The 14604-nt window shown below is 60.3% G+C and overlaps 2 protein-coding genes across 4 annotated transcripts; one reads left to right on the top strand and one right to left on the bottom strand.

Annotated features, from left to right (window-relative positions):
• Window positions 1-838: 838 nt before the first annotated feature.
• Window positions 839-5042, bottom strand: CHRNB2 (cholinergic receptor nicotinic beta 2 subunit). 2 transcript variants are annotated; one of them, XM_075041008.1, is made up of 6 exons: window positions 4382-5042; window positions 3602-3747; window positions 3446-3490; window positions 2947-3056; window positions 1872-2772; window positions 839-1173 (listed from the first exon to the last, which is right to left on the bottom strand). In XM_075041008.1, exons 1-6 carry the CDS (start codon window positions 4422-4424, stop codon window positions 1003-1005), a joined length of 1416 nt encoding a protein of 471 aa, XP_074897109.1. In that variant the 5' UTR covers window positions 4425-5042; the 3' UTR covers window positions 839-1002. The 2 variants fall into 2 exon arrangements, with proteins under 2 accessions (XP_074897109.1, XP_074897108.1); XM_075041007.1 differs by having other exon boundaries at window positions 1872-2832; window positions 4382-5040.
• Window positions 5043-5247: 205 nt separating this feature from the next.
• UBE2Q1 (ubiquitin conjugating enzyme E2 Q1) lies at window positions 5248-13913 on the top strand. 2 transcript variants are annotated; one of them, XM_075041005.1, is made up of 13 exons: window positions 5248-5608; window positions 6966-7070; window positions 7409-7513; window positions 7853-7903; window positions 10018-10158; window positions 10740-10824; window positions 11303-11363; window positions 11906-11996; window positions 12098-12156; window positions 12437-12485; window positions 12730-12825; window positions 12991-13057; window positions 13488-13913. In XM_075041005.1, the coding sequence occupies exons 1-13, from the start codon at window positions 5324-5326 to the stop codon at window positions 13517-13519; spliced, it is 1227 nt and encodes a 408-aa protein (XP_074897106.1). In that variant the 5' UTR covers window positions 5248-5323; the 3' UTR covers window positions 13520-13913. The 2 variants fall into 2 exon arrangements, with proteins under 2 accessions (XP_074897106.1, XP_074897107.1); XM_075041006.1 differs by lacking the exons at window positions 12730-12825; window positions 12991-13057.
• Window positions 13914-14604: the final 691 nt, after the last annotated feature.

Raw genomic sequence — 14604 nt, 5'->3', positions numbered from 1 at the left:
GCTCCCCCCAGCACAAAGGATTAGTGGTATTTATAGCAAACGCTCCATTTCAATTTTCCCCGATGAGGCCAATTCCTGCCGGCGAGGGAGAGCAGGGGAAGTGCTGCCGCTGCTGCCGGACTGGCCAAGGCTGCCAACCCGGCACACTGGCTCCCCTGCGTGACCGGTGGCCTGGCTGCCGGCTGCTCCGGGCTTGAGTTGCAATGGATTTGTATTTTCCTTTCCCCTGCACAATTCATCTCGTGGCTGCTCTTGGCTCCAGTGCACCAAGCCTTGAGTTTAGCAGGGGACAGTGGCACTGTCGCAGCCTGGAGCAGCCCCTGGCGCTTGCTGCCCTAGCCCTGCCTGCAGGTAGGACCTAAAAATAGCATCCTCCTGCCTGGTACACACGCTCACCTCGAGGAGCCAGAGCAGAGCAGTCCCATCCTCCTGCCCATGCCTCTGTTCCTGCTGCATCCTGAAGCTCTGCCCGGCTCCTGGGAGCCCAAGGAATGTGCAGGGGTCTGGCAGGGTTTGGGGGCTGCCCGTAGGGGCTGCGGCACCTGCCCCAGCCCTGCATGGCCCTGCGTTGTTGCATTGGTGGGAGGAGATGCGGCGAGCAGCCGGTGCGCCCAGGAGCACGGGAGGGAGCCAGGAGCATCCCCGTGGGGCCAGTTTCATGCTGCTGTGCTCCCTCCTTCAGCTATTGGGATTTTGCTCCTCCAGAGCCAATTATTCCCTGGCTTTTTCCCTTGGTCATAGGGAGCCAGAGCCCACCCCAGCCCCAGCTGCATCCTGCTCCCTCCTGCCCGTGGGGAGTGGTGTAGGATGAAATGACACTAAATCGAACCAGCCCCCTCCTGTGTGAGTATTTATTGGTTTGCAGTGGCTGCCTGGAGCCCAGCACCCAGCTCTGGCCCTGGGACCGGCTGGCCCCTGGCTTGGTGGCTGGGAGAGGGTGCGGAGCTCAGGGTCCCTCGCTGTCCCTGGGGCCGGCGGGGAGGGCGGGCGACCACCCGGGCATTATTTGGAGGTGGGGGTGCCCTGGCCGAGCTGCAGCAGGGAGTTGGTGGCGTAGTTCTGGAAGAGGGGCTGGAGAAACATGCCGACGGTGCCGAAGACACAGACAAAGACGAAGATCCATAAGAAGAGACGGTCGATGACCATGGCCACGTACTTCCAGTCCTCGCTCACCTGTGTGGGGCCAGAAGAGATGCCAGGTGGGGCCGAGGCCTCCAGCATCACCCAGTGCTGCCTGTGCCGCTCTCGGCAGACAGCTGGACTGAGAGCTCAGCGGTCCACAGAGCTCCAAATCTGCTCCCTCAGCACTGCAGCTCCTGGGGCTGCCTGCCAGCCCACCATGAGCCCTGCGGAGCTCGTTCCCCCCACTGCTACCTGGACCACCAAGCCCGGGAAACTTATCTCCCTGGTGAGCTGAGCTGGGGGCAGCGGGCATCATCCCCTGGCCCTGCAGTCCCATCTGGGGCCGGCTCTGCCAAAACCTGCAGCCTCATGGTGCCCCACAGGGTCAGGCCTCCCAGGAGCCTCCTGGGTTTCCAGAGCAACTGCTCTGGGTTGGGGCTGCAGCAGTGGGTCAGGCGCCCAGGCAGGGGTTGCAGGGGGTCCCCAGGCATGGGGCTGGGCAGGGATCCCCTTGGTGCCTGTGCATGTCCCTTCCTGGGAAGCAGCTGTGCACCAGCAAATGTTCTGCACCCTACAGCTATATAAGCACATCACAGCCCTGCCTGCATCCTGCAGCCCTGCATGCACCCCACAGCCCTGCCCCCCCAACAACAGCCCTGCCTGCACCCCACAGCCCTGCCCGCCCCCAGCAGCCCTGCTCGCAGCCCTGCCCGCCCCACCGCGCGCTGCCCGCCCTTGCCCTGACTCACACTCTGGTCGTCGTCCTCGCTGCGCATGTGGTCAGCGATGAAGCGCACGCCGTCCACCGCCTCTTCCAGCCCGCAGGCGCAGCCAGCCGCAGGGGCTGGTGCCTGCCCCTGCTGCTCCCGGTAGCCATTGAGCCCCTCAGCCTTGGCAGCGCCAGGGTTGGCGTAGCAGGTGCAGGCGCGGGCACCAGCCTGGAGGAAGAGGGTGGCAGTGGCGGCGCGCTCCTGGGTGTGCCGGCGCTGGCGCAGGCGCTGGCGTGCACAGTTCTGCCGCGGCTGCTTCATGAAGAGCAGTGCCGGGAGCTTGCGGAGGAAGAGGGTGCGGACCCAAGGTGGCATGGTGTGCGTGGTGGGTGAGCGGTGGTGCACATTGAGGACGCAGACACTGGTGACGATGGAGAAGGTCACCAGCACCATGGTGAACATAAGGTACTTGCCCACTAGTGGCACGTCCAGCGACGTGGGTGGCACAATCTTGGAGATGAGCAGCAGGAAGACGGTGAGGGCGAGCAGGACAGAGATGCAGAGCGTCATCTTCTCGCCGCAGTCGGACGGGAGGTAGAAGACGAGGATGGCCAGGGAGGTGATGAGAATGCAGGGGATGATGAGGTTGATGGTGTAGAAGAGCGGCTTGCGCCGGATGATGAAGTCGTAGGTGATGTCCACGTAGGTGGAGTCATCGGGATTCTCATTGCGGCGTCCTGGCAGTGCCACGATGTCCCACTCGCCGCTGGGTGTGAAGTCATCCAGGCTGGCCACCTCGCTCTTCAGCACCAGGTCGATCTCGGTGCGGTCATAGGTCCAGGAGCGGAACTTCATGGTGCAGTTCTGCTGGTCGAAGGGGAAGTGCTTCACCTCGATCTTGCATGCACTCTTGTAGATGGCCGGCGGCAGCCAGAAGATGCTGCCATCGTAGGAGATCACCGCATTGGAGTAGAAGGAGACCTCGTACATCCCATCAGCACTGGGGTGAAGGGATGCGCCATCAGCCCTGGCCCTGCCCCAGCTGTGCAATGGCACCGCCCTGAGCCCTGGGTGGGGCTGGGGCACACACAGCCCCCCCAAGAAAACCACCTACTTGTTGTAGAGCACCACATCGGGCAGCCAGATGTGCTTGGAGGGCAGGCGGACTTTCTTCATGTTGTCAAAATCCTCCGGCTTCCAGGTGAGGCGGTAGTCTTCCCACTCCTGTGGGTGGGCAGGCAGGCTCAGCTCGGCCTGGCCGTGGGTAGGGGCGGGGTCAGGGCAGGGTGGGCATGGGGGTCCCACACAGGGTGTATGGGGGGGACCGGGGTGGGGGGGTGGTCAGGTCAGGGTGGATATGGGGGTCCCACACAGGGTATATAGTGGGGTGGGCAGCGGGTCAGGACTGGGTGGGCATGGGGGTCCCACAGAGGGTGTATGGGAAGGCTCGAGTTGGGGGGGATCAGGGCAGGGTGGACATGGGGGTCCCACACAGGGTGTATGGGGGGCCCCGGGGCAGGGTGCAGGGGAGGTGCAGGGCAGGGTGCAGGGGGGACGCAGGGCAGGGTGGACACGGGGGGTCCCGGGGCCATGGCGGAGTGCAGGGCTCCCACCTGCGTCAGCCAGACGTTGGTGGTCATGATCTGCTCCCGCTCGTGCTGTGGAGTGAATGGGGGCTGGTTACTTGGTGTGCCGGGGGCTGGGGGGGGAGGCTGCAGGGCCCCCTCCCTTTCCCGGTGGATGGGGGAGCAGAGCCCCGGCCAACTCACCACGCTGATGAGCTGCGCCAGCGACACCATCAGCTGCACGGTCACCAGCTCGGAGCCGTTGGTCGCCGGCCGGATCAGCTTGTTGTAGCGCGCGGGGTCCAGCAGATACTCAACCAGCCGCTCCTCCGTGTCCGTGCCCAGGCTCCCTGGGGCGCAGCAGGAGGCTGAGCCCCACGGTGGCGGCCAGGGTTCCCCGGGACCATCCAGACCCCCCCACACACCTCCCCAGGGCTGAGCCTGTGCCCACCCCGGGGGTCTGGGCCTGGCAGCTCGAGGGCGGGTGTGAGGGTTGAGGGTGTCACAGCTGCGTGCAGGGCAGGGGGGGTTGGGGGGGGGAAGAGGGGGCCTGGGGGGCTTCGGTGCCTCGGAAGGAGCAGCTGCGGGAGGGTGGGGGCAGGCCCTGCAGCCCCGGTGCTGACCGGACGGCGAGACTGCAGCTGGGTGTCCCCCCCCGCCCGTCCCTGCCTGTCCCTGCCTTCCCCCCGGCACCGCCCCGGCCGAGCGGTTCGGGCAGCCGGAGCCCCCGGGCCCGGCGGTGCCGCGGTGCCCCGGAGCGGGGGGGGGGCGGGGAGCACCGGGACCACCGCCGGGCCGGGACAGCGGGGGGCACCAGCACCGCAGCGGGGCCGGTACCGGGTCCATTCCGGTCCTGTGCGGGGTCGGTACCGGGGCGGCAGCGGAGGGACCTGTGCAACAGGCGCAGCCCCAGGGACCGACCCGCTCCCCTCCCCGCCGGTGCCGGTGCCCGCCCCCCCCCCGCCACGGTCTCCCGGTACTTACGTCTGAGGGCGGCGAGGAGGCAGAGGACGCGAAGCAGCGCCATGGGGGCGGCCCGCTGCCGGTGCCGCTGCCGGTGCCGCTGCCGGTGCCGCTGCCCGGGCGCTGTCCCCGGTGCTGCCCGCGCTCTCCGCGGTGCTGGAGCCGGCGGCGGCGGCCCGGGCGGGGCGGCCCCGGGCGGGAGGCGGTGCCGGGCGCTGCGCCGGGGCCGCCCCGCGCTCCCCGCTCCGTCGCCGTCACCGCCGCCGTCAGCGGCCCCGGGGCCGCCCCCGCCTCCGCCCCGCCGCGCCCCGGGGACACCGGTGGAGCAGGGGACACCGCGGGGGGGGTTTCCACGACTCTACGCACCAGCGGGGTCCAGCCCCCGCCGCCCCCAGTCCCTGCACGGTCCCAGCGGGGCGGGGGAGCCTCGGGGCGGGAACCGAGGGGGGAGCGGAGGCCGGGGTGGGGGTGGGGGGGAAGCTCCGAGGCAGATCCCGGGCCCCGGTGCCCCCCCCGGCCCCGCCACACACGGGGGAGGGTGTCTCGGGCCGCGGGACCCCCCCCCGGACCTCAGGGACCGCTCACCACCCCCCCCAGGGCTCCAGCCCCCACCGTGCCCCCCCGCCCCCCGCCGGTGCCTCCCGTGCCCCGCCCCCCCCCCGCCGGTGCCCCCCAGCCCCAGGCCACCACGTGACCCACACGTGACCCCCTCCCGACCAGGGGCGGGGCTCGCCCTTCCCGTTCGCCCCGCCCCCTCACTTTCCGGAGCGCCTCCCCGGCGTCACTTCCGGCTCGGCGGCGCCTCGCCCGGTTCTGCGACCGCTTCCGGCGGTTGAGGCACCGCCCCTTCCGCTGGCGACGGGAGGGGTCACTTCCGGAGAGTGGGGCCGTCCCGCCGCCATCTTGGGCCGGCTCCGGGGGCTGCGGCGGCGGCGGCGGCGGAGTGGGTCCCTCCATGGGAAGATGCAGCGGGCGGGGCCGGAGGAGGCGGCGGGGTCGCAGGCGGCGGCGGGGGGGCCCGGGCGGAGCGGGGCCGAGGTGGCGGCGGCCCCCGCCGGGCGGCTCCTGAGGCGGGAGCTGCGGCTGCTCGAGTCCATCTTCCACCGGGGCCACGAGCGGTTCCGCATCGGCAGCGCCTGCCCCGACGAGATCAGCTGCGAGTTTGTCCCGGGGGCCGGAGCACGCGCCGGTGCCTCCGGTTCCCGGGGGCCGCCGCCGGGGCCCGTCCGCATCCACTGCAACATCACGGTGAGGCCCGAAGGAGGGCACCGGCCCGCTGCGGCGGGGTGGGGGGGCACCGGCGGGAGCGGCCTTGGGACCGAGAGGCCACACCGACCCGCCTCGGGGAGCCGACCGAAGCGGGGACCGGGGCTGCCGGCCATTGGGCGACCGCGGCCCGTTGGAACTCGGCGGCGTTGCGGGCACCGGCCCGCCCCATGCGGCTTGGGGCGAGCTGGGCCCGGGCCCCGCCGTCCCCTGGGGTGGCCGGGGCTGGCCGCGGGGCACGGCGGGGACTGAGGCCGGAGTCAGGCGGCCACGGGGGGAGCTGCCTCCGGCCCCCCACCTTCCCCGGGACCCTGTGCGTGGGATGCAGCCCGCGCTCGGGCCCCGAGCTCCATGAACCTTCCTCTACCAGGAGAACAAACCCCGGAGCCTTTCATGTGCGACCGGTGGGCACAGGCAGCGCCGGGGGGAACATGGGCTGCTCTTGCTGTCCTGATGGCCCCTTCCTCCCCTGTGCGAGACTCTGTGCACCCCTTTTCCCTGCTTGGCCCGGGCTTTTTTGGGGGGGGGGGGGCGCTTCCCAGGTGGCCCTGACCGGTGATGCCTGGAGGAGGGGGTACTTGTGGCCTCAGCATTGTTGGGCTTTTCACATCTGCTGTGGCTCATCCTCGCCTGGGTTTTGGGGGATCCTGATTGAGGGTGGGTTTGTAATGGGGCACAGATCCCATCTCTCGTGGCAAGTTACAGCTGGGGTTGCAGCTCCAGACGAGGAGTGGCAGAGTGTGGAAAGCCCCCGGTGCGGATGCTGAACAGGGCCGGTGTCTGTGATTTTCCAGAGGGGCAACTTGGGAGCATTGTCAAAGGCTGTCAGCAGCTTTGCCCTGGATTAAAGGTGCCTGCTTGGCATCTGCCCCTGTGCGGGTGCTGTCGGGTCATGCACCCCTGATTCTTCTCCTGCAGCACTTCTGGTCCAGAGCTGGCAAGGCAAGAGGCCTGCAGGGCAGCATAAAACACCCTTGGTGTCCTGCCTTAACTGCTTTCCCACCCCCAAGGGCCCCGGTGACCAAAGGGGTGGCCAAAGCATCACCACCCTCCATCTTCCACCCCACTCCCTTGGGCTGGGGGGAAGTGGCACAGTGCTGAGCCACAACAGTGTGGTTGGAGCGAGGGTTTGTTTTGCCCTTGGCCTCGGCATTAGCCTGGAGGGTGGACGCAGTCACTTGTGGGCCGTTCTGCTGATCTCTGCAGTCTGGAGGGATGTGTTTGTGGGAGATGTGGGGCTGCAGCTCCCTGTCCTGCCTGGTTCACTGCTCTGTTCCCTGCCAGCTGCGTCGGTGGGACAGAGGCAGCAGCACAAACATCACCTTTTCCTTCTCTCCAGGAGTCTTATCCAGCTGTTCCCCCGATATGGTCTGTGGAGTCGGATGATCCGAACCTGGCAGCTATCCTGGAGAGGCTGGTGGAAGTCAGGAAAGGAAACACGCTGGTGAGAGGACGCTGCGTGGGGAGAGGGGAGAGGTGGGAAGAGGCTGGCTGCTTCGGGAGGGTAAAATCCTTGCTGTGTGCCTCCAACCACCTGAGGCAGGGGGTACGTCTGGTCTCATAACGGTGCAGGAAATTTGGGATGAGCAGTTCTGTCTTCTTTTGAATTTGATGCTGGGGTGTGATTTTTTTCCCCCATGTCCACTGCTGCTTGGAGCAGGAAGGGGCAGCCTCTGGGCCTTTGCTTGCTCATTTGTGAGGGAAAGTGTGGCAGCTAAGCTAACGCTTAGCTTGGCGTATGGGTCTCTGCAATTCTCTGACACTTGTCTGATTTCTGGACAGCTTTTGCAGCACCTGAAGCGAATAATCTCTGACCTGTGCAAACTCTACAACCTCCCTCAACATCCAGATGTTGAAATGCTGGACCAGCCTCTGCCGGCAGAACAGGTGAGTGACTTGGGAGGAGACTTTTTGAGCTCATAAAATGAGTTCCCTGGAGTTTGCTTTAGAGGCTGAGGCTTCCTAATCCCTGAGGGAGGAATGCAGCAGGTGAGGTGTTCATCTCTTCTCCCTGGGGTGGATTCCTGTCCTGGGTGATGCCAGTCTGCTCTGTTGGGCCTCTGGTATAGTTTCCTGTAAAGGTTCTTAGCTTCACTCTGCTTTTTAACTTGGTTCTGCTTGTAAATCCCTGTTTAACCTTGCCTCAGAAGGGTCTGGGAAGGCAGGAGAGCCTTGCCACAGGAAGCTGACAGTGCAATCTTCGTCTCTGTCCTTTTGTCCCTGTAGAGCACACAGGAAGAGGTGTCCTCTGAAGAGGAAGATGAAGAGATGCCAGAGGTAAGTGCCGCCTCGCCGTATGAGGAAGTACACCGGAGAGCTGAGCACAGGGAGATGTCTGCTGAAAGGTGCGAGGGCACAGGGATTGTGTCTGGGAGGAGCTCGTGGAGTCCAGACAGGGAAGAGCCTGCTGTTTGGCTCAAAGGCTAGATTGCTCTCAGTGTTTCACTGCTGGGGACCCAGGTCCTGAGCCACGGATGGGAGTGATGTGTTCACAAACCACAGGGGACCGCAGCAGCTGAGAGGCGTAGCCATGGCCTCCAAAGGCATGCAGACAAGCTGAGAGTGGAGCCCCTTGGACAATTTCTCTCTCGGCTCACGCTGCTGTGCTCTAGAGCCTGAAATTTACACACGAGCGGTGGGATTTCCGGGTTGCCATTGCTGGCAGGGAAATCACACCATGAAAATGGAACTCCCACAGAGAGGATTAGGTAGGATGGCTGAGCGTGTGAGCGAGCTAATTGGCAGGAGTGGCAGAGTCAACCATACTTCACTGCAGGCTGAGAATATCATGCTGCAAAACCCACAGGCTTTGGTTGTTTGATTTGCGGTTTAGAGATCTCTAGAAGTGGGTGGAATAATCTTGAATCTCCATGGTGATGTTTAGTGATGCCTCGCACGCTTCTGGGGTGTGAGAGGCATGGGCACCAAGTCAGCAGCACTGCAGAATCTGGGGGCAGGTCACTTAGCAGCAGCATGCCTGGCAGTTGTTGGGGTTTTCGCAAAGTTAATAGCTTGCTAAATCAAGGATGTCGTTCACCATGGTCCCCGGAGAAAATGAGGAGGCTTAAACTGGTACCAGCGTAACCTTGCATATCTGCAAACTTGCTGCTTTGTGGCAAATTTGTGGTCTGTGAGTCCTCCCACTCCTGTGGACTGGAAAGAAATCCTTGGAAACTGAGTGTTCCCCCTCATGCTTTCTGCTAACACCATGCATTGTTGTGCAGGGACAATGCTTTCACTTAGAGCAAAGGTTTCTTGCTGAGCAGTTGGATTTGCTGGGCTGTCAGAAGAGCAAAGCAGCAGAGCCGTGCCCTGGTGCGGAGATGCATTATGCAGGTTAATCCACTCGAGGGATTTTCTAGGAGGATCTATTTTCCTATGTGACAGTCTAAAAATGTCAAAGCCTTTCCAAAAATGCTGCTCATCCAGAATAGCAGCAGCTAGCTTGGAGAGGCTGAAGTAAACACTTGTTCAGAGGAATTAATACCAGCCCTGGAGCTGTGTGTACCCGCAGCCATTTGCAGGTAGCTTCCGGGTAGCTGAACCCTGAGTGCAGTAGTCACTGTGCATGGCAAGAGATCTCTGCAGTGGCCCCTGATTGCTGCGACTGGTTTTTACTGGTTATTAACACTGGGGTCTTGTACACATCAGCCCGATGAGTGTTGTGGAAAGGGATGAGGGGCAGAGCCTCTGCTGGGGTTAGGGAGAGTGTCAGGGGCGTGCTGTGCAGGGGGAAGCTGAGCTGATTTACAAGGAGCCTCCAGACACACTGTGAAACACATCTTTTTGAGGGGAAAACATCCTGCACCACTGAATTTTTTGTGTGAGGGTCTCCTTCACATGCCAGTGACCTGTGTTTGTGTTGGTTTTTTTGCTCGTGAAGGGGAAACAACGCAGCCCAGCAGCACTGTGCCAAGTGTCTGCAAGTTGTTCCAGCCATCCAGAAATGTGGAACAGGGTTGTTTGAGCCACATGCGTGCTGAGATTCAAGTGCCCTTCAATTGCATGGGGCTTGTTGCGGAGCATATATAAGATTAATGGCTAATTATAAACAGGCATGAGGGCTGGCAGGGAAGAATCCAGCAAACAAAGAACCTGTATGAGCCCAATTTAATTCTGGAAGGGGAAGTGTGCCGCTCTGCCTGCTGGCTTTGTTATGGGAGGGCGGCAGGGGCCCAGTGGCTGAAGTTTCTTCACTGAGCATGCCCAGGCCTTGCGTCTTCTGCCACATTTGTGCCTTGAATCAGGGCTTGGGACTTACTGTGGAGAGTTGAGACAACTGGAGAGTTGCACTGGGAATCGTTCCTGGTTTAGGGCAGCTTCCGTCCACAGTACTTCCAGCAGGGAGGAGTGAAGACTTGTCTCTACCAGTTCTCCTCTCCCTTTCCCAGGACACTGAGGACTTGGACCACTATGAGATGAAAGAGGAAGAGCCGGCAGATGGGAAGAAGACAGAGGACGAAGGCATTGGGAAGGAAAACCTGGCCATTTTAGAGAAAATAAAAAAGAACCAGAGGCAAGATTACTTAAATGTACGTGTCACCCGGCGGGATGGCGGGTTGGGGAAGCAGAGGGACCCAAGGGTGAGAGCGATGGAGGCACCTGCTAGCCCTAAATCAAAGGGGCTGTCTCTGGCCAAAGGTACAGCAGTGGCTCTCAGGGGCTGGCATGGCTGATGCAGAGAAGTCTGTGAACTGCCTGTGCAGCTCAGGGAAGTAAGTGTGGGCCTCAGGTGCCCTGAGGCATTGGTGCTATGTGGGGCAGCCTTCCTGCCAGTGAGATCTGGGGTTCCTCTCTGCTCCCAGGAGCTGCACCCTACTTTGGGCTGTGGAGATGGCTGGTGGGTTGTGCTTTTATACTCCTGGGCTCAGATTCTTACACAGTTGAGAGGGCACGGAGGTGTTTCTGCTGCAGCTGCACTGCCTGGGGTGGCGTATTTGGGGCAAGGGAAGTTGCTGTAGGGGGAAAGGGGAAGACTGAGAGGTGGGGGACATGGTAAGGTCTAGTTTAGAGGCTGGATGGGAGTTATAGCTCAGGTGTTGGCCTCATAAAGCAATGGCCATGGTGGGTGGAGTGTAACAATGCAACTTCCCTCCTCCCAAATTCCTTGTAGGGTGCAGTGTCTGGGTCTGTGCAGGCCACCGACCGGCTAATGAAGGAGCTCAGGGATATTTACCGATCACCAAGTTTCAAGGGCGGTAAGTACTGCGGGGAGCTCGAGGGAAGGGGCTGCTGTTCGTGCCAGGGTTTTCCTCGTTGTTCTGGGTGGCACCTAATGGGCCTTAGAGCTTTTGTGCTCTTCTCAGCTGGAGAGAAGATCTCCAGCCTTCAGTGACTGTGGCTCTGTCAAGAGCGAGCAAAACTGCTTTACCATCTCTGTTCCCTGCCAGTGCTGGATGGAAGTGAGGAGTGTGCTGTGGGTGGGATGATTATCTGGCTTTGAGGGTGATGGTGCTCTTACCCTTTTCCCAAGCCAAAGGACTTGGGAAAGAGCAGTCGTAGGAAAACCGCTGCTCTCAGGATGGTCCTTCTGGATAAGTGCTCCTTTTCGGGGGGTGGGTGTCAGTGCCAGGCTGGGTTTGTGCTGCAGGGCCAAGGGAATTTGAAATCTGGGTGGTGGCTCGACCCCATGTTCAGTCTGTCCCTGTAGTGACACACCTCTTCTCTGCCTTGCAGGATACTATGCAGTTGAACTAGTGAACGACAGCCTGTACGATTGGAACGTCAAACTCCTGAAGTAGGTGGCATAGCTTGGGATAATGCAACTGTGGTGGATCTTGGTGGTGGGACCAAAATGTCCCTGTGAGCCAGAGGGGAAGTGAGCAGGGCAGGGGAGCACCTGGCAGACCTTGGGTTAGCCTCTCTCGGGCAGCTTGCTTGCTGTCTCCACATCAGAAAGGAGATGACATCTCCAGAGAAACGTGAGATAATCTGAGGGCTCTGCAAGTCTGTCTGCTGTTCCTAGAGTCCTGGAAGAGGTGCATCAGACAAAACCCCGAGCTTTCACACCCTCCAGACACCAGTGCTGCCTTTTCCTTGGGCCAGGCAGTCTTTATTTTTAAGCTGGCAGCATGCAAAAAGGGTGTGATGGTCTTCTCTGCAAACCGGGAGCAGAATGCTGACAGCCCGTGCTGTCGCTGCCCTCTGGGTGAGAACCTGAGGGCCCACGTGGCAGCCAGGTTGTGCAGGTACGGTAGCTCTGGGGTTTGGTGGCAGTGAGCGTGGCCAACTTGAGGTGCATGACCTTGACTGTGACCCTCTGGGGTTTTCCTTCGGCAGGGTTGACGAGGACAGCGCTTTGCACAATGATCTCCAGATCCTCAAAGAGAAAGAAGGAACAGATTTTATCCTCCTAAACTTCTCCTTTAAAGTAAGGCTTCCCATACCTCCCCCTCCTCGAGATACGCCTGCCTCAGTGAGTCATCAGAGAAGACATTTCTCAATGGCTTTGCTTCCCTTCTCTTGTTCCAGGATAACTTTCCTTTTGATCCACCATTCGTAAGGGTCGTGTCACCGGTGCTGTCAGGGGGGTAAGTAACTGTCTCTGCTCGCTGAGGTCTCCAGCACTGCTTCCTGCAACAGTTTTTTCACTAGGAGTTTATCCAGCACTGCCCCGTCCTGTTATCTCCCTGATACTGCAAAAGTAGCTCTCCTGGGAAACACAGATGAGGTGGTGGGTTTTGGTGGGGTTTTTTTGGTGCATTTTTCCATCTGAGATCTACTCTGACAAAATGGTTCATCTCTGGAGGAGTGGGTGGGTGAGGCAGTATCTGTCTCTGACATAACTTTGCCCAATTCCTTCCCCCCAAGGTATGTTCTGGGTGGCGGTGCCATCTGCATGGAGCTACTTACAAAACAGGTAGGTACTGGCTGGTACGTGGACCTGGGTAGCTGCTGCTGTCTGCCACGCTTTGTATTCCTGCTGCTTGGGCCTGCTGGGAGCCAAATCCTGCCTGTCCCCTGGCTGGCAGCTGCCTGGCATGGCTTTGCAATGCCTGTGCGAGACTCGGGAAGGGGAACCCTTTCGTTGCTGTGGGGAAATGCAACCCCTGAGTGGGGGTCCTGTCCACACTGGCCTCACTTTGTTGCGCTCTGTCCCTCAGGGCTGGAGCAGTGCGTACTCCATCGAGTCGGTGATTATGCAGATCAGCGCAACTCTGGTGAAAGGGAAAGCGCGAGTACAATTTGGAGCCAATAAGGTAGGGCCCAGTCAGTGTAAGAGAACTCGAGGAGCGGTTGGTAGTGGGATGGAGGCAGATGAGCAGACAACCAGCTCTGGCAGCTTGGTTCGCATAGGGAAGACATGTGGGATGGCTCGTACTGGGTTCTAGCTGAACTGATGGTCACCCTGTCTTCCCTTGCAGAATCAGTACAGCCTGACAAGAGCACAGCAGTCCTACAAGTCCCTGGTTCAGATCCACGAGAAGAATGGTAAGGGCTGAGGGAGAGGGTGTGCATTTCCTCTTGCTGGTCCGGGCTCCCCTAGGCTGAGTGTGCAGGCGAGCTGCTTGAGTTTTTTCTGCCGCAAGTGCAGAGATTACCTGGAGCAAGATGAGAGGCGGCAGTGGCAGCCGCTGTCTAACGCAGAGTGTGGGGCTGCAGCATCCCTCTGCCCTTCCCCACTGGTCAGTGCTGGGCTCCTTTGGCTATAACTAGAGACAGCGCATCCTTGTCCAGGTGGTGTCAGGAAGTAACCCAGAGAGAAAGCCTCCCAGTAATCTGGGAGTTGTGGCCCTTTGGAAGTGGGACATAGTGTGCTTGCACTGGTGCTTTCTGCAGCTTTTCCAGCTGTGCATTTCCAGGTGTAGGTTTGTGTTCCCCATGCAGCTTCATCCCTCACAGATCTCTCTTCTTGTTTCAGGCTGGTACACACCGCCCAAGGAGGACGGCTAGCATGGATGCTGCAGGACCAATCTGATTATCTTCTGGATGCTCCACTTGGATCTAAACGATGCCTCTTGGCTTTCTCCCAGGATGTAATAGCTTTGCCTGTTGCAGGACAATAATGGCTGTTAAAAACTCTAAATAAAACTGTGTAAGCAGTTGGACTGACCTAAAACACTTGCTGGACCCTTGCTAGCAGGCATTCTTGTTAAAACAAACTTTTGAGCCTCTTGTATCGCTGGAAACTTTTGACTCTACTCCAGTCTAGAGCGTCCTCCTTACCTATGCTATGGATTTAATTTATTTTCTTATTTCATGTACACTGCTTTTTTTTGTTACAGTGTATGATGGATGTGTATGGAAAATGTATCTTTGGAGAAAAATTACAGTTTGTTAATTTGAAGATGCTGGTCTGATTACTTCCCTGCCCCCCCCCCACCCCAAGCTGCTCTTGGGTGGATCGTACCCTGCACTGGCAGGAGCACGAAGCAAACTCCTTTGCAGTGGCTATGCCACGCTGCATCTTCAGCCTGTGGTGGGTTGGTGGATGGGGCCGAGGGGCTGTGCTGGAGGTCAGGGCATAGGAATGGCCCAGGCCTCTTGGTGTTGGCTGCAAAGCCCCAGGACAAGCCATGCAGGAGGGTCTGGAACAGCTGCCTTGGAAGAAGAAAACCAGAAAACGTTGGTGGTTTTTCTTGGTTTTTTTTTTTTTTTTCCAACAAGGGAGCAGGGCTTCTGTCCTCTCTCCCCTAGAGCAAGAACAGACTTTTCTTTATAACCTGCAAACTTACACCTCTGGAAGTGGAGAGGGGAAGATCTGGAAGGCTTTCCTGTGTCCTGCTGTGGATGAGGGGTTTGTGGGTGTATCCCAGGGCTGCCAGCTCTCACCTCAAACTTCTCCATGTCCTGTCTTGCCAAGCGGTAAGAGTTGAGCAGAGGCTTGGCTCCTTTGCCCTGTCTCTCCCCACTAACCACGTGTGGAGAAGAGAGAAGGTGGCCGAGTCCCTTGTACCTGTAATTGCTCTGCTATGCATGAAAGGTGCTGAGTGCAGGGGAGTTTGGGCAGTGCTGGATGTGATCGCTGCTCTCATCCC

The sequence above is a fragment of the Buteo buteo genome, chromosome 11 (genome assembly GCF_964188355.1).
Source record: "Buteo buteo chromosome 11, bButBut1.hap1.1, whole genome shotgun sequence".
NCBI classification, from domain to species: Eukaryota; Metazoa; Chordata; class Aves; order Accipitriformes; family Accipitridae; genus Buteo; species Buteo buteo.
This window is presented reverse-complemented; position numbering and strand designations above follow the sequence as displayed.